Raw genomic sequence first — 18,885 nt, 5'->3', positions numbered from 1 at the left:
ATTCTTACATTGCCTTAATTAAAGTTTAGCTGCATATAAGCTATCCAGGTTGGAATTTATGTTCATTTTGCACTTAGAAGTGGCTATCTTTCATTGTTGTCAGTGACGTTGTCATTTTATCAAGTCTGTCATTTGTAATGATTGTTTTCAAAATGTTTTACTTTCTTCTGAAATAATTACTGTCTAATTACTGACATATTTATACTGCATACAATTTACTATACTTCCTGAATCTTAGGATGTTAGCGAATATTTCCTTCTTTTCCTAGTCTACTTATTACCTCTAGATCTCCAATTATACTTTAGCCTTCTTTCCTTCACTTCTTTTTATATTTGCTGTTTTCCATCTACTTTTTGAGACCATTTTTAAAATTGGTTCAGCTCATAACTTTCTATTTATGTATGTTTAATGTGTTCCTCAACTTATAAATGGATTTTGATTTCCTAAAATTTCCATTTATGTAAGTTCTTTAAAAGCCATTCTGTGCTTCTGGATAGTGCCCTTTATGTTTTTTTTTTCCTCATGTTTTCATGTATGTATTTATTTATTATCAGTACTGGGCTTGAACTCAGGGCCTCAGGCTCTCACTTGGCTTTTTCCAGAGTTTGTGTTCTACCACTTAAGCTACATTCCACAACTCCATTTCTGGATCTGTTTTGCTGGTTAGTTGGAGATAAGAATCTCTAATTGTGTGCCTGGGTTGGTTTTGAGCCTTAATCCTTAACATCCTGAGTAACTAGAATTACAGACACGAGCCACCAGCACTGCTTCAATCCAATTTTTAAAGAATGACAGTAAGTACTTTAATCACTCTTATAAAACATGTATATAGTAGCTGCAATAACAGAAAAGATCTGCATTCTAGCTCTTTATTTTTGTCAGTCAGAGCTTAAACTCAGGTCCTAGGTAGTCCTTCAGGTCTTTTTTGCTCAAGGCTAGTGCTCTCCCACGGTAAGCCACAGCACCACTTCCAGTTTTCTGGTGATTAACTGGAGATAAGAATCTCATGGACTTTTCTGCCTGGGCTGGCTTTGAGCTAGGATCTTCAGATCTAAGCCTCCTAAGTAGCTAGGATTACAGGCATGAGCCAGCAGCCTCTGGCTGGTGTCAAGCTCTATTGCATGTCTCTTCTGCTAGCTGTTGTTTATGAAGACTTTTTTCTATGTATACTTCACTTTTAGGATTATGAATTGATTAATGGAGTATTCTCTCTTATTTTAACCTTTCCCTTTCTAAAGGATGTGCCTTTAGAAAGCAATTAAGCTGGCACTTCATTATGCTACTTTGTTTGGGGTTTCTTAGACTGTACACATTGTAAATTCAAATCCTAAATCTGTTTGAGGGCATGGAAATTTTTCAGAGAAAATTAACACTATTTATTAAGAAAAAGATCCATGCAAATGAGGAGAGTCCTTCTTCATTCCATTTTCTGTTATGAAAATGTTTCTATTAGTCCATTTCACAAAGGTAGTTAGTTTTCCAGTTTTCTGATTTCAAGTAAGAACTTTGAACATAGGACATTATGTGAACTTATGATGTGTTCAGACTGTTTGATAACTAAGATGGATAATGCATCCAGGGGAGTAGTAGGATTAGTTCCCTTTTTCATGGCTTATGTGTATTGCACAGTTCTTTGAAAGTTCTGCTGTGTCTGTCTTATCTATCTATATATTTTTTTTTTTTTTTGCCAGACTTGGGGCTTGAACTCGGGGCCTGGGCAACCTCCCTGGACACTTTTTGCTCTGCCTCTTCTGGCTTTTTCTGTGTATGTGGTACCGAGGAATTGAACCTAGGGCTTTGTGCATCCTAGGTAAGTATTCTACCACTAGGCTATCCTCCTGGTCCAGAAACCTTATTTTATTTTTATTCTTCTGCCAGCTCTGGGGCTTGAACTCAGGGCCTGAACATTGCCCTTGGGCTTTCTCAAGGCCAGAACTCTACCACTTGAGCCACAGCACCACTTTCCAGCTTTTTTCCTCGGTATGTGGTACCAAGGAATCAAACCTGGGTCTTTGTGCATGCTGGGCAAGCACTCTACCACTAGGCCAAACTCCCAGCCCCTGGAGTGATTTTATAAAAATATTTTGATCAGTGGTTGGGGAATTTTTTCTTTGTATAATTTTAAGGCTTCTTACTTGATATGGTATGAAATATTATATGAAGCAAAGTTACAGGCTTTAATTTTTTCAAATCTAAAAATATCTTCCATACATTTGTATATCATATTAGAATAAAAATCATAAAGTTGTTCTAGTCTGTATTGTATTATTTGCTATTAGTTACCTTAGGAGGCCACTTCACATTTCTCAAAGGGGTAGAGAACTAGAAGAAATGACTCCTAAACTTTCTTCAAGTTCTAAAATTCATTGCATCTTTGAGGTAAAATGGTAACGGTAAATCTGCAAGATGCAATATTCAGAAAGTGGACCTGTGGCATATTTCTAACAGAATATAACTTTCATATTACCTAGCTCAAGCCTTGACATTTCCTGACTTGGGACCAGAGTTTTTTTGTTGTTGCTGTTGTGTTTTGTTTTCAAAATTGTGGCAAAACACACAACACAAAAAGTACCATTATTTGCCATTTTAAGTGTATAGTATAATTTACATGTAAAGTGTACATTTCAAATATTTAGTCAAATATAGCCACTTTCCTGTGTTGTGCTTTAAACCTGAAGGTTTAGGTTACTTATTGACACAGGACACATCTATTTTATCTCCTTCCTCTTGCCCTTACTTACTTCTTCTTTCCTTCCTTTCCATTGGTTGAAACCATTTATCAAGAGAGAAATGGTAAATGCTATAACACGAATTTATAAAATTAAGATTCTTTTTTTGTTATTTTTAGAACGTAGTCTAAAATTTAATTTGGGGAAGCACAATCAAATATTAGCTAAAATAATAAGCTAAAACGGTATTTATACAATGTATAACTTCTTATCTCCCCCACACTCCCAAACTGGAGTTTGAATTCAGGACTTTTGTGATTGCCTGGCAGGCAATCTACCTCTGAAACTGTGCTTTCAGACCCAACATGAAACTAAATTGCCATTTTCGTAGGTTACTATTATTAGTTTCATTATTAGGTTAGACAAGTACTGAGATTGAGTTGCCCAACATCTCTCATACATACATACATACATACACACACACACGTGTGGTGTTTAGTGAACAACTGGCATTCCCCACGAAGACTTCTATGAAGACATTCTAATTTTTAGTATCTGTCAAAGAAGTTAAGATCTCTTTGCAGACCAAATAGTCACGTGGTCTTCCATAATGAAGGCCGTCCAGCAGACAGAGGTTTGTGTCCCTAATGGACTTCGCTGGTGTGATGAGTGGGGCAGACTGGGAAATGGAACATTCTTCTGAATTATTCAGGTGAGTCCTTGGAAATCAAAGTCTTCCCCAGGGGCAGTGAACAGGACACTTGGTTATGAAAGGATGGGAAAAATGCAATGTCACTGTCTTCGAAGAAGCCAATGAAGGAAGACAGCAGGGGCACGGAAATCCAATACAGCCCTTCTGACCAGGGCTAAGGAGACTCGCGCACAGAGCTTCCAATCTGCGGAAGCATTTGGGGGCATTTGGTTACAGACACAGTAGGAAACCAACACAGGCTCATTCCAGTTACCTAAGTTAAGGAACTACTGTAGCGTTCATGGAAACATTGTAGCCACGTGCGGGGCCACTTTTGGCTTAATCTGTAAGGTCTGTTGGAGCGTCAGGAAGGCAGTGCCCGTTCAACGTTGGGAGCCGTCCACACGGGTTGCTTAGCCTTCGCCCAATGTGCTTCCAACGCCACTGGTAACCTCAGGTGCTGGAGAAAAACGCGCTGGGTTCCCTCGTGCTGCCGGTCCTGCTGGTGGGAGTGATGGTGGACCGCCTCGGGCCGGGACCCAAGTCGCTGCACAGTGGCAGGGAGCTACCGTTCTCCTAAACAGCCTGGACATCCGGCATCGCGACGAGTCACAAAGCCGCCACAGCCCGAGCAACCGTGGCTGCTGGGGCCCCAAAGACCTCGCTGCCCTTAAAAGAGAGACCGAGCCACCCATTCCGGCTACTTGGCGCTGCAAAGTCTGCCACTGCCTAGCAGGGTACACCAAGCCACGCGAGACTTGCAAAATACCGCGGAGCTTCCCGCCGAGCGCCTACGGCACCAGAACAGCCCCCGGAACATTGCCCCGCCCACATTCTCTCGCAACGTCAGGGGGTGGGCGGGTCACGCCGAGCCATTCTCGCGAGATTTTCCAAAGTGGTGAGAGGGCGGTAGGCGGAAGCCCGGTCCTGAAAGGGAGGGCGGGGGGAAATCCCGGGGATCCCGGAGGTTACGGTGCCCGTCTCCTGTCTTTCCCCCGCGGGCCCGTTTCCCAAAGCTCCCTGTAGCTCCGGTGCTGCCATTCCTCTCCGCGTTCCCTCCGGCGCCACCTGTGCCTGCAGGCCCCAGCGGGGCGATGTTGGCAGGGCGGTGGGAGGTGGTGTGGGCCGCTGTAGGCTCCCCGGTCGCCTCTCCCTTCCCTGCCGCACGCAGGGTTGTGAATGCTGCTGGGCCGCAGAGCTCCTCCCCCAGGCCAGATGGATCCTCCGTCCCCGAAGTCCCCCGCGGGAACGGCCCGCAAAGGTATGAGCTCCGAGCTCGCCTCGCTGCGCGGGACACCGTCTTTCCCGCCCCTCGTTGGCCCGGGCCCTGCCAGGGCACTTCCGGTTGGGGTTGTACTCTGGCTCTTGAGTGGCAGCTACAGATGGTGAACCCCTTCATGCCGAAACCATGAACCTGGATTGTCGAGGCAGATTGCCATTTGGATCTAAGCCATCTCGCAGTTATCTTGAGGAGCAACTTTGGGTACTTAACTGTAAAGTTGGGATCATTGTCCGTGTTCAGTGAGACATGATGTGCTCTTAAGCATTTCTGTGACTGCATATATGGTTTTTTTCCACCTTTATGCCCCTGTTGTTAGTGAATAGTAAAAGTTTAAGTAGGTGAATAAAGATTGATAGATTTGAGCCTGACCTAGCTGTCTTAACACCTGTAATGCCAGCTACTCTGGAGATTGAGAACTGAGGATCACAGTTGGAAGTCAGCAACAAATCAGAGACACTTTCCTTCAAATTAACCAGCAGAGGTTGGAAGTGGAGGGTTTTGCTGAAGTAACAGAGTGCCAGCTCTGAACCAGAAATCTGGGAAAGAGCACAAGGCCTTGAGTTCAAGCCCTGGTACTGGTGTGTCCCCATACACAGACTGAGATATTTGTTCCGTTTTATTCTTATTACACAAAACTTAATACATGGTGTATCAGGACAAGGATTTATACTCTGCCTCTAACAGGTCACAAACAGTTTAGGGAAGGGAAGGTTAACTATCTTGTGATGCCCTTTGTCTCAATTTCTAGTAGTAATAGTATTACAACAAATATACTACTTGTTTTGTTTCTGAATTACCACTATCCGGATTGTTCACTACGTGCTTTAATTTTGAGAATGGTATTCATCTCTTAAATCATGAATTCAGGGCTAAATCTCAGAATGGGTAAGCAACAGACCTGAACTCTGAGAGCTAGGAATTAAGTAATTAATAACTTTGAATGTCTATACAAGTCTGATGTGAAAACAAATGAGGCTGCTGAGTGGAAATGATGGTGCCTGAGATTCTCATTCCTAAACCTAGTGAAAGAATAGGTCACTTTGGTCTGTAAGGTTACGAGTGTCAGTGGAAGGGTCAGAAAACTCAAGCGCTCTGAGGTGGTTTCATGTTTGAAGAATAGTAAGGAGGCAGTTTGGAATGAAAGGATAGACACCATATCATAAGGAGCTTTACTGCCTTAATCCTTTATTTAATACAACAGGAAATCATACCAAATTTTAAAGTTTTTTTTTTTTTTTTTTTTTGCAGGGGTTGGGGAATGGGTAGTGAAAGGTTCATCCTGAGCACAAACTTAGCAATCTGTTTCGTTCTAGCAATTATCCAAAGTCAGAGGCCAGAAAGAATTCTATAAATTGTGATGCCCTTTGGGCATATTCCACATGCTGAGCCACCTGAGAGGCTTTTCTTGAGGCTTTTCTTAGACTCCTTTCCTTTTAAATATATTTCCCAAGATTTTTCTCTTATAGAACTATATTCTCTTCTTCCAAAACATTTCTTTTTTTTTTTTTTTTTTGCCAGTCCTGGGCTTGAGCTCAGGTCCTGAGCATTGTCTTTGGACTTTCTCAAGGTTAGAGCTCTACCACTTGAGCCTCAGCACCACTTCTGGCTTATTTTCTATGTATGTGGTACCAAGGAATCGAACCCGGGCCTTCGTGTATGCTAGGCAAGCACTTTAACCACTAGGCCAAACTCGCAGCCCCACCAAAACACTTCTTATAATTACATATTTATTTGTATATTTCATAGCATTTGCCTCTTTTACTAAAGTATCAAAAATCTGTGAGACCAAGAAACTTTTCATTAATAAATTCAGCTCGTGTTTATTGAGTTTCTAGTTCTAAGTATTAAATTTTGAACACTACTGATTTTTTTAAAAAATGTTTTATTATTATAGAGGCGATGTACAGAGGGGTTTCATTTACACGAGTCAGACAATGAGTACATAATCTGTTCCCTCCATTTGCACCCAGTCCCTCCTTCCTGTCTCCAAATCACTTTCAACAATGGCCAGTGAACTCCACTGCTTCATTTTCATCTCTTTTCCTTCAGGTTCTGTGCCCACCCCCTTTCTTGAACCTATACACATGAATATACCATATAAGGTAGAAAAGACAGAATCATCAAAAACTAAAAAAAGTCTTTTGTTTCCATATCTTGGGAATTTGTTTCAGTCTGTATTATTTTATATAAATATGAAGAGGCACTTAGGCTTTGCGTCTTTCCAGTTCTTTCCTAAGAGTATGTGAGTATCTGGACCTCTGCGTAATTTGTCATATCCCAGTGTTTTTTAGATCTAACTTCCACATATCTGAGAGAACATGCACCATTTGTCTTTCTGATCTTCATACTTAACTGAACATGATTTGTTCTAGTTCCATCCATTTCCATGCAAATAATGCTGTTTAAAATTTTGTGTATACATTTTTTTTTGATCCACTCATCTACTGTGAGGCATCTGGGCTATTTCCATATATTGATGGTTGGGAATATTGCAGCAATGAACATGAATGTGAAGGTGACCTTATCATATCCTGGTTCATGATGCTCAGGGTAGATGCCAAGTGTGGTGTGGATAGATCATAGGAAAGGTCTATGTTCAGTTTTTTGAGGAACATCCAGACTGATTTCCAGAGTGGCTGTACTAATTTACATTCCCACCAGAAGTGTAGTAGGGTTCCCTTCTCCCCATATCCTTGCTAGAATTTGTTGTTAGAATTTAAAATGTTGGACACAGCCAGGATAAGAATTATGGGAAACAAATTGTATACTCTTTTACACTTTATTATAGGGGAATACGTGATAATGTATTTTAAGAAAATAGCTTTATATTGAGTTTAATTTGAGTGATTTGAAAAAGATTTATTTGGTACATTTTCTTTTCTGATAACAGTGGATAAATGTGATGCTAACTATAAAAGTTAATTTTGAAATTTTTATTTTCTTCTTTATTGTTGTAGATATGTGGCATCCAGGAGAAAGATGTCTTGCTCCTTCTCCTGATAATGAAAAACTTTGTGAAGCAAGCATAAAATCTATCACAGTGGATGAAAATGGGAAATCATTTGCAGTTATCTTATATTCAGATTTTCAAGAAAGGAAAATACCTCTTAAGAGACTTCAAGAAATAAAATCTACTAAAGAATGCCCCCGAAATTTTATATTTGATGATGAAGATTTAGAAAAACCTTATTTCCCAAACCGAAAATTTCCATCATCTGCTAATGCTTTTAAGTTATCTGAAGATGGAGACTCAATTCCTTATACTATCAATAGGTATTTGAGAGACTACCAAAGGGAAGGAGCCCAGTTTCTTTATGGACACTACATCAAAGGAAGAGGGTGTATTCTTGGTGATGACATGGGACTTGGAAAAACAGTACAGGTATTTATTTTCATTCATTTATGATTCAAATTCGGTAAGTTCATGATAGTGTCTACAGGATTCCTTATGCAGATCTGTAGTACCAAATGTTATGGTGGGTATGTGTGTGGAGTTTGGCCTAGTGGTAAGAATGCTTGCCTAGTGTACATGAAGAACCAGGATCAATTCCTTGGTACAACATACATAGAAAAGGCTGGAAGTGGTGCTGTGGCTCAGGTGGTAGAGTGCTACCCTTGAGAAAGTCCAAGGACAGTGCCCAGGCCCTGAGTTGAAGGACTGGCTGTGAAAAAAAAAAGAGAGAGAAAAGGGTGTGTGTATGTGTGTGTTTGTTTTGTCTCAACTAGATAATAAAGTTTCAAAATGAAATACAATGTTTTAGATACATTTAATTCTCAACATTTATCTAATGTTTTTTTGATACTTAATGTTAAAAATAATGTTTTGGAATAATGTGGCTTGATTTTACCATATTCATTAGCAAGTTGTTAGCTCCAGCCCACAACTCAACAGGAAGATTTATAATGATGTGAATACTAATGTTATGTACGCCTAAGAGCAATAATTGGGAGCCCTATTAGAAGCTTCCTACTACAGCCGCGTTAGATTTCAAAGAAATTTGTGATCCTTAAAGATTAGCATTTTCAGTCTTGACTTTGTACCCAGAAGTCACTCTGTACTTTCAGAAGTGTTTGCCTAGTTTGTTATTAATCATTGTGTTTTTCCTTCCTAATAATTGAATTTATGTCACCTCCATAATTCAGTGGAACTTAAAGCTAAGTGAAATCTAAGTCTGACTTTTATAAATAGTTCAACAATGGTATGTAAAGCTCTGGTATGAAAAGCAAAGGTAAAATAAGCCATTATTTTTTTAAGCCTAGACAATGCAGGTAGTCTAAAGCATAAGAGATAGTACCTACTTGTGGAACAAATGAATTTACTTTTTCAGCAGAGTAGAATAAAGAAAGGGGCTTTCAAGAAACTACCACCTGTAACCAAGATAGTGGATGATTTCTAGTGGAAATTGAATAGTAAATAAAGCCCTGTTATAACTTCATCCATGTTTTTTTTTTGTTTTTTACTGTTTTTGCACTGTTTAGACAGCTATTCACTGACTAGCCAATGTATGTTCATCTTCAAATCAGAAAGTTGGTACTACGAAAATGACATGCAGTTTAGAAACTACTACCTTATAAATACAATTCAGATTCTTATGCCCACTTAGTCTTGGGTTGAGACTCATCTTTCATGATTGTTTTAAAAAGTCATGCTTATGGGGGCCAGGAGTTTGGCCTAGTGGTTAAAGTGCTTGCCTAGCATGCACAAAGACCCGGGTTCGATTCCTTGGTACCACATATATAGAAAAAGCTGGAAGTGGTGCTGAGGCTCAAGTGGTAGAGCTCTAGCCTTGAGAAAGTCCAAGGACAGTGCTCAGGCCCTGAGCTCAAGCCCATGACTGGCAAAAAAAAAAAAAAAGTCATGCTTATAAAAAACTTTTATTTATTTTCCATTTTTACAAGGTTACTTTTGAAGTGACTGATTGTATTGCACTATTTCATATTACCTGACATGCTGAAACCATTGGGAGGCTTTGTTCTTGGGTATTCTGTGCTTTCTGTGCTGTGAAACTTTTTTTTTTTTTTGACCATTCCTGGGGCTTGAATTCAGGGCTTGAGCACTGTCCTTGGACTTTCTCAAGGCTAGAGCACTACCACTTGAGCAACAGCACCACTTCTGGCTTTTTCTGTGTATGTGGTACTGAGGAATCGAACCTGGGTCTTGGTGCATGCTAGGCAAGCACTCGACCACTAGGCCAAACTCCCAGCCCCACTGTGAAACTCTTGAGGAGTTATTTTTATAAAGACCAGGAAATAGTTTGCATACTAACTTTAATACTGAGCTTGATTTCTTTGAAACTTGGGCATCTACTTGGTTATTTGGTTATATGTGATTGAAAATAATTTTCTACACGTAGACTGTAACAGAGGTCCATTTAAGGAAAAATTGTAAAGATAAAATGACCAATCAGAAGTAATGTAAAGGGACTGGGAGTTTGACCTAGTGGTAGAGTGCTTGCCTAGCATGCACGAAGACCAGGGTTCAATTCCTCAGTGCCATATACATAGAAAAAAGCCGGAAGTGGTGCTGAGGCTCAAGTGGTGGAGCTCTAGCCTTGAGAAAGTCCAAGGACAGTGCTCAGGCCCTAAGTTCAAGCCCAGGACTAGCAAAAAAAAAAAAAAAAGTAATGTAAAATATGGTTAATGAGTTCATTAGAATTTTGAAGTGCTGTTAGAATGTCAACATTTGCTGTTTAGACTGTAGTCTCCCTCTCTTTCCCCTCTTTTTCTCCCTCTCTCTCTCCATCTCCCTCCCTCTCCCCTACCCCCTCCTCTTTCTCTTAGTCAGTCGTGGGGCTTAAACTCTGGGCCTGGCCACTGTTCCTGAGCTCAAGGCTAGCCCTCTACCACTTGAGCCACAGCACCACTTCTGCTTTTTTGGTGGCTAATTGGAGATAAGAGTCTCATGGACTTTGGTGCTCTCGCTGGCTTTGAACCGATGTCTTCAGATCTCAGCCTCCTGAGTCGCTAGAATTATAAGTGTGACCCACTGGTGCCTGGTTCTCTCTTTTTTTACATTCCTTTTACATTCTGACTTGCCATTGTTATAAAATTGCATTTTTTTCCCAGTCCTGGGCATGAGCTCAGGGCCTGAGCACTGTCCTTGGACTTTCTCAAGGCTAGAGCTCTACCACTTGAACCTCAGCACCACTTCCAACTTTTTTTTCTATGTATGTGGTACCAAGGAATTGAACCCAGGTCTTCATGCATGCTAGGCAAGCACTCTACCACTAGGCCAAACTCCCAGCCTACACTTGTTTTTTTTATATAAAATAGTTTCCTACTTTTTTTTTCAAGTAGAAAGGTTGGTGTATTTAATGCTTGTTTTCTGCAAAGATGTGGATTAACATGTCCATTTCAGGGGCCGGGAGTTTGGCCTAGTGGTTAAAGTGCTTGCCTAGCATGCACAAAGACCCAGGTTCGATTCCATGGTACCACATACATAGAAAAAGAAGCCGGAAGTGGTGCTGAGGCTCAAGTGGTAGAGCTCTAGCCTCCTTGAGAAAGTCCAAGGATAGTGCTCAGGCCCTGAGCTCAAGCCCAAGACTGGCAAAAAAAAAAAAAAAAAAAAAAATGTCCATTTCATATGGCAGATGAACCAGATCTATCTTGCTGAACATTGAGAGGCACAAGCCAGACATGGTATAGGAGAAAACATGATGGGGGAAAGTATACTCACCTCTTTAAAAAATGTGGCTGTGAAAGAGTACAAAGTGACCTAATAGTAGCCTAAAATATATGGGTTTTTGTTTGTGGTGGTGTGGTTTGTCATGTGGTTGAAGACAGATGAGACTGGGATTTTTTTAAATGAGTGTATAAGAATTATAGTTGTGTAATGTCCTTGCCAAAAATGATTCTGTCAATTCCTTCAGTCGGGTGTAGGTGTATATGTATGGTTCTTTGTGGTCTTTGTACCTTTTTTTTTGAGGAATTTATAGTACAAATTTACAGTGTAGAATTTTATAGTTATATATACACCTCTAAAATGATCACCATCTACCTCAACCAAGATACAGAATATATCATTACCCCCAAAGTTTCTCATGTCTGTGCCCATGGTATATTCAATATCAGTAATTTATCACCTACTCTATAAATGATAGTTAGACTAAGAAATTAAAGATAGTTGGGAGGGAATCCAAGTATAAGGACCTAGATTTTTATAAAAAATTTCTTGAAAATATACAGAATTCTCACCTAATTCAAGAAATAATCTCTTCTATACATGTTCATGTTGTTCATTTAACTATAATAAACAATTTTAACTAGAGTATGCAGGCTTGGGAACCTGACCATGGCAATTGGAGAGCTCACTGATAGAGTGGAAAGTGGTCCCTTACTATGAAGCATTTGTTCTCAAAAGTGTGCTCTCTGGATCAGCAGCAGTAGTGTCTCTGGGAATTTAGGTTTCTAAATTCTTGGCTTTCATCCCAGTTGTACTCAATAGAAACTCTGAATCTTGTGGTGGAAAGCTGGAAATCCATGTTTTAACAAATTCTCTAATTCTGAGCCCACTAAAATTTGAGAACCTTTGCTCAGACTATTTTTCAGATGGGATAGAAAGCCAATTAATCTGTACAGTGAAAGTTTGGTAAGGAAATGTGTTGGGTTTTTTTGTGGGTTTTTTTTTTCTAGTGATCAATTAGAGATAAGAGTCTCACATTCTTCAGTGCCTGGACTGACTTTGAACCCATATCTCAGCCACCTGCGTAGCTAGGATTACAAGTATGAGGTTCTTTTTTCCATAAAGATTTCTATTTTTTAATAAAATTATATTTTATTGTTAGGGTGATGCATAGAGGGGTAACAGTTACATTAATCAGGTAGTGGGTACATTACTCCTTGAACATTGATATCCTTTCCCATGTTTTTCTCCCACTTTCCCTCCCTTACCACCTCCCAATCATCTTGTTTTTCACCTTTCCTTCCCTATTTCAAATAAACAAATAAATGTATATATAATATACCAGGTACCAAAATCAGATATTGTAATAACATGTGATAAAACATAAGGGTAAAAAAAAGAGAAAAGAAATACAGGAAGTGTTCATTCTATGTGAATGTTTATGCAAAAGATAGAGTTCATTCTTTCCATAGAAATTACTAAATTTTTAGAAATTGAAATGAGCTGGGCATCAGAGGCTCATGCCTATAATCCTAGCTATGCAGAAGGCTGAGATCTGAGGATGAAGTCCCAAAGCCAGCTGGGACAAACAGAGCTGAGCAACTCCTTATCTCCAGTTAACCAGCAGAAAGATGCCACGCAAGTAGTATTCACCTGTGAGCAGAAAAAGCTGAAGAGTTTTTTCTTTTTGCCAGTACTGGAGCTTGAACTCAGAGCCTGAGTCCTGTCCTTGGGCTTTCTCAAGGCAGAGCTCTACTACTTTAGCCACCACAGCACTTCCAGCTTTTTCTATGTATCTGGCACTGGGGAATCAATCCTGGGTCTTCGTGCATGCTACGCAAGCACTCTACCACTAGGCCAAACTCCCAGTCCTAAACAATAGTTGAAAGCCCCGAGTTCAAGCCCTCCTACCAGCACACACACACACACACATGCACATGCACGCGCATGCACATGCACACACGCACACAGAAATAGAAATAACTTTAAAGCTTTTCTCTCCAGCTTCTTAATAAATGAAGAAACTCAGGCACAGAGACAGAAAGTGAGTTACCAATATATTGCAGAAAGTAATCAAATTCATTCAGATTCTAGATCTCTGCCATTTAACTAAGCAGTGTATGAATAGAGTGCATCTTATCAATGTCACCCCTCCAACCCATTCCTCCCCTCACTTTTCTTAGTTTTGTAGGCTAAACAGTGCATTATTGACTGCATTCTTCCCCGCTTCTCTTTGTTGTCATACTTTTGTGCATAAACTCAGGTCTTGGATGCTATCCTTGAGTCTTTTTGCTCAAGTCTAACAGTGAGCCACAGCTCCACTTCTGGCCTTTTGCTGGTCATCTGGAGATGAGAGTCTCGTGGACTTTCCTGCCTGGTCTGTTTTAGAGCCACCATCCTCAGATCTCAGCTTCCTAAATAGGATTACAAACATGAGCCATCAGTACCTGGCTGATGTGACGTTCTGAAGCATTCTCTTCACCTTTCTATGTTCTAGGAGTTGAAAAGAGAGAAACATGGGTATCTTTTCCTTTTATCCTGTAGGAAATAGACTATTTTGCTAAGGGAAGGTGATTTCACTGTTTCCTAATCTCACTCAGGTTTATTCTATGTGAGGAGCTGAATATATTCTGTAAAAGTGTTCGCTTGACAGAGTTTGGAAAGGAATGATTTTAGAAACAAGAAGCTAGCTGGGTACCAGTGTGTCTCATGCCTATAATCCTAGGTCCTCGGGACTGAGATCTGGATCATGATTTGAAGGCAACCCCCGCCTTCCTCTTTGCAGGCAAATCCATGAAAAGCAAAAGTGATGCTGTGGCTCAAGAAGTAGAATGCTAGTCTTAAATAAAGGCACTTAGGGGGTTAAGTACCACTTGAGTTATGCCCTGAATCTTTTTGTCTTTAGTTACTTTTTAGATAGGATCTTTTACTTCTATCCACCTACTTCTACCTCCTAAGTAGCTGGGATTTCAGGTGCTTACCATCACTCCTGGCTTCTTTTTGAGAGAGGGCCTTACTAACTTTTTGCCCAAGATAGCCTCTAGTAGCAGTCCTCCTACCCCTAGCTGTCAGATAGCTGAGATTATAAGTGTGTCCTACTATGACAAACCTTTCGATAGACATCTGCTTTTACTAGTTTGCAAAAATATCATTCTTTTTGGGCAACGTAATAACATCAGAGTATTGTAATTATTTTTTTAAAGTAATGATCAAATCTTTCCCCATGTATGGATAGCATATATGCATTTTCCCCTATGTCTTTAAAGCAGCCTGCTGTCTATATTATTTTTTTACTGTTTAGCAAGACACCATTCATGGAGGTTAACTACTCAGAGTTCACATAGCTGCTAACAGTTAAACACATTATTTTTAATGTTTCTTGGTAATCATTATATGAGATTATGTGTCCCTTTTATTACTATTTTTGTCTTTTTCATGTGATTTTTTTGGAGAAACGTAACTACTATTCACAATGTACATATACTTATGAGTCAAATATTTCCCCCTTTGAGGAGTTTATTTTCTACAGAATAAGAAGAATATAATTTATTATAATATAGGATATGGAAGCCAGGCGAGGTGGCTCATCCCAGGCATGAAAGGACCTGAGACTTATCTCCAGTTAACCTCTAGAAAATGGCTCAGGGGTAGGGTGGTAGCCTTGAGCTGAAGAGCACAGGGACAATGCCCAGGCCCAGGGGTAGGGCAGTAGCCTTGAGCTGAAGAGCTCAAGGACAGCGCCCAGGCTGAGTTCAAAACCTATGACCCACAAAAAAAAAAAAAAAAAATATATATATATATATGTATATCTATATATATATATGATATGAAGTGTTTCCATGGATAGAAACATAGTAAGATAATATCCCACCCAACTGATGTAATTAAACACAAATCCATCAAGTAGAAAGAAGTTATTGATCATGGAACATTGGCAATGTGAAAATATTATTTTTTTGCTGCCTCAGAGGTAACATTATACATTTGTTTGTTAATAAAAATAAAATCAGTTATCCAGTTATCCTATCTTAAAAATATCTTCCTTTTGTTTCACTCTGTAGGTCATTTATCATGATCCAGTTTTTTTTCTTTTTTTTACCATCTTGTATGCTTACTTGCATATTTATAGGAACATTCTAGTTACCACAAATAAGGGAAACCATGCCACCTATATTTTTGGGAGTTTGACTTATTTCCCTTAATATAATTTTTTTGAAGTCTTTCCATGTCCTTACAAATGGTACAATGTCATTCTTTCTGAAGGATGAGTAAAATTCCATTGTGTAGATAAACAATACTTTCTTAACCCATTCATCCACTGAGGAGCATCTGGATTGATTTCATATCTTGGCTATGGTAAACAGTGTCGCAATGAACATGGTTGAACTGGTAGCTTTGGTTTGGCTTTGTTTATGTTCTATTGAATAAATGCCCTGGAAGGTGCAATAGCTATGTGCATCTGATCATATAAAAGTATCTATCAAAATGAATTCCAGGAAATGGAAACAAGTTCTTTTTTCTTTTTTACTGTTGTTGTTTTCCTTTTGTCTTGTTTGTTTACTTGACTTTGGGGGGAGGAGGAGGCACAGAAATGGTGGGACAAAGGGTGAACAAATGGAGCAGTGACACTCAGTAGACACTATATTGAAAATGAACTATGTAACTTGTGGGTGGGGATGGAAGGGAATGATGGGTATGAGATCAAGAGGAGGGAGACATTGGTCAAAAAGAAAGATTTATGTATCCATAACCTGTTTGTAATAACAACAAATAAATTTAAAAATATTTTTAAAATAAATATTATCTGTAGCAAATATATATATATATATATATATATATTTTTTTTTTTTTTGCCAGTCCTGGGCTTGAGCTCAGGGCCTGAGCACTGTCCTTGGGCTTTCTCAAGGCTAGAGCTCTACCACTTGAGCCACAGCACCACTTCCAGCTTTTTTCTATGTATTTGGTACCAAGGAATTGAACCTGGGCCTTCGTGCATGCTAGGCAAGCACTCTACCACTAGGTCAAACTCCCGGCCCCTGTAGCAAACATTTTTGTACATACTCTTATTGATTGGGAAGTCATATAAGCAGTAAAATTTTGTATAACATGATAATCATTATACACACTGAAAAGGTCTTTTCCCTCCCAGGTTATCTCATTTCTGGCAGCAGTTTTACATAAGAAGGGAACTCATGAAGATATTGTAAATAATATGCCAGAGTTTTTACTAAGAAGTATGAAAAAGGAACCTCCTTGTGTAGCAAAAAAGGTAAAGTATCTAGAAATACCTCATAAAGCTGGTACTCTGAAGGCACACTGAAGTGTTTTCATGCACACAATATAGTATAAATTTAAAAGAAAAATTTTATACATTGTACTTATGATATTGGCCTAATTTTTAAGGGTTATCAATTTCATTGCTAGTTCAATTTTATTTTTTCAACTTGAAATCAGTTAAGAATTTCAATCTTTCAATGGAATAAGTATATTCTGAGTGTCATATGAAATTGGATTCTAAAGAGCATGATGATTCTCAATGTATTTTATATATTGAAGGGCTAAAGTATCATTTTTAGCCCTGAAATTTTGTTGTTCTTTGGTTCTCAATGTCACTACAGATATATATATCTTGCATGTCTTTTGTGAGAGAATAGAGGAAAAAAAGTAAATTACAAAATTTAAATATGAGTATATTTAAAGTATGTTAGTAAGAACAAAAATTAGAGTGAGCAAAGGGAAGAAATGATATTGGCTAAAAGGAAATGTACTCATTACTTGACTTCTGAAACAGAACCCCTCTATATATCACCTTTATAATAGCAATAAAATATGAGTAAATAAAAATAAAAGAACAGAAGTCAGAGATGAGAAAAGACCCCTATTGATGTTATGTTAAAAATTACCAGTGACAACTGAGGCAATTATTAGCATATTTATTCCAATGAAAGACTGAAATTCTTAACTGATTTTGTACGTACTCTGTTATTGATTGGGAAATCATGTAAGCAGTAAAATTTTGTATATCATGATAAATTATACACACTGACTGAAAAGGTCTCCCCCCCCCCACCACCCCAGGTTATCTCGTTTCTGGCAACAGTTTTACATAAGAAGGGAATTCGTGAAGATATTGTAAATAATATGCCAGAGTTTTTACCAGGTTACATCCCTCCTCTGAGGAACAAGTCTTTAGCTCATAGGCCTTTGAGGGCTATAGTATAAGCAATAGTGCAGAAATGCTATTTACAGTTCAAGAGAGATTAGGAGGAGAGTTGAGATAATCAGCTCTTAGAGGTTACAGTAACAGTGGTAGCTAGAGAGATGTAGTATTGAGAAAGAAGATTTTTATTGGTACTGTTTTTGCTTTTTAGTTAGAAGAAATCTAATGTTTTGCCATAGATTTTTGTGGTCCATTTTAAAAGGAAAAGTATTCATGTTACAGGTGGGAAAGCAGAATATATGAGAATAAATATAGGTGAAATTATTGATAAACTAGTCAGTGAGGTGAAATATAATTTTCCAGTGAATTTTTCATGTCTTCAAATTGAGATTATCTGGGAGACATGAACTAGAAAAATGAAAAAGGAATGAATGTTTTAGTAAACTGTATACTTAAAAAAAGCCCTGGCCTTCTTTGCGTTTTAGTAATAGCAAAGTGAGTCTTGAATTTGATATTAGATTCTTAGTTTATTTTGTCTGTATTTTGGAGAGTTACTTTCATCTCTTAATGCCTATTGGGAATAGAAATAGTAATAAGAAAAGAGCTGTTCCTTTGGACAAAGCTTTTTCTAATAAAATCTAATTATGTACAACTCAGTTTATGACAGTATTCCATGTCTACATATAACCAATCAGTTGTACTTATTGTAACTGGCTTCAGTGTCAGAATTAAAGGTAACCCTACTGATAGTTTCAATTTGGGGTTCTTATTTCTTAAAAACCATTTTTTTTTCTTCTTCTTTTAGATGTTCTTAATAGTTGCTCCTCTTTCTGTCCTCTACAACTGGAAAGATGAATTGGATACTTGGGGATATTTCAGAGTCACTATTTTACATGGTAACAAAAAAGACAACGAACTGTTTCGTGTAAAGCAGAAGAAATGTGAAGTTGCTCTAACAACTTATGAAACACTACGATTATGTCTGGATGAACTTAACAGGTAATAAGATTTACGGCATTAATATTCTCTGTACATCAATTCTTTTCTTTTCTTTCTGTCTTTCTTTTCTTTTTTTTTTTTGGTCATGAGGCTTGAACTCTGGGCCTGGACGCTGTCCCTGAGCTCTTCAGCTCGAGGCCCTATTCCTTGAGGTGCAGCATCATTTCCAGTTTTCTGGTGGTTAATTGGAAACAAAAGTCTCAGAGACTTTCATGCCTGGGCTGGCTTTGAACCACAATCCTCAAATCTCAGCTTCCTGAGTAGGTAGGATTATAGGCATGAGCTACTGGCACCTGGCTTATGTACATCAATTCTATTTGTCCCATTATGGTTTTATGATTATGATTATTACTATGATTTAATCATGATTTATAATTATTTAAATACTATGATTTTAAAACTATAAAGTATAATTTCATTTGGGATTTTATAAGGTTTCCTATAGTTTCTGGTTCATTTAC

At 38.6% G+C, this 18,885-nt stretch overlaps 1 protein-coding gene across 2 annotated transcripts in view; it reads left to right on the top strand.

The window, feature by feature from the left end:
• The first annotated feature begins 4,475 nt into the window (after positions 1-4,475).
• Ercc6l2 (ERCC excision repair 6 like 2) overlaps positions 4,476-18,885 on the top strand; it is an 82,381-nt gene continuing 67,971 nt past the window's right edge. For both annotated transcript variants that reach the window (XM_090329490.1, XM_090329491.1), the window contains exons 1-4: positions 4,476-4,622; positions 7,601-8,025; positions 16,415-16,534; positions 18,231-18,424. In XM_090329490.1, coding sequence (XP_090185616.1) covers positions 4,541-4,622; positions 7,601-8,025; positions 16,415-16,534; positions 18,231-18,424 — 821 coding nt within the window. In that variant the 5' untranslated portion in view covers positions 4,476-4,540. The remainder of the gene's footprint in view (positions 4,623-7,600; positions 8,026-16,414; positions 16,535-18,230; positions 18,425-18,885) is intronic.

The sequence above is a fragment of the Megascapheus bottae genome, chromosome 3 (assembly GCF_031878675.1).
Source record: "Megascapheus bottae isolate mThoBot1 chromosome 3, mThoBot2.hap1, whole genome shotgun sequence".
NCBI lineage: Eukaryota > Metazoa > Chordata > Mammalia > Rodentia > Geomyidae > Megascapheus > Megascapheus bottae.
The sequence above is the reverse complement of the archived record's forward strand: the minus strand, read 5'-3'. Positions and strand labels throughout refer to the sequence as shown.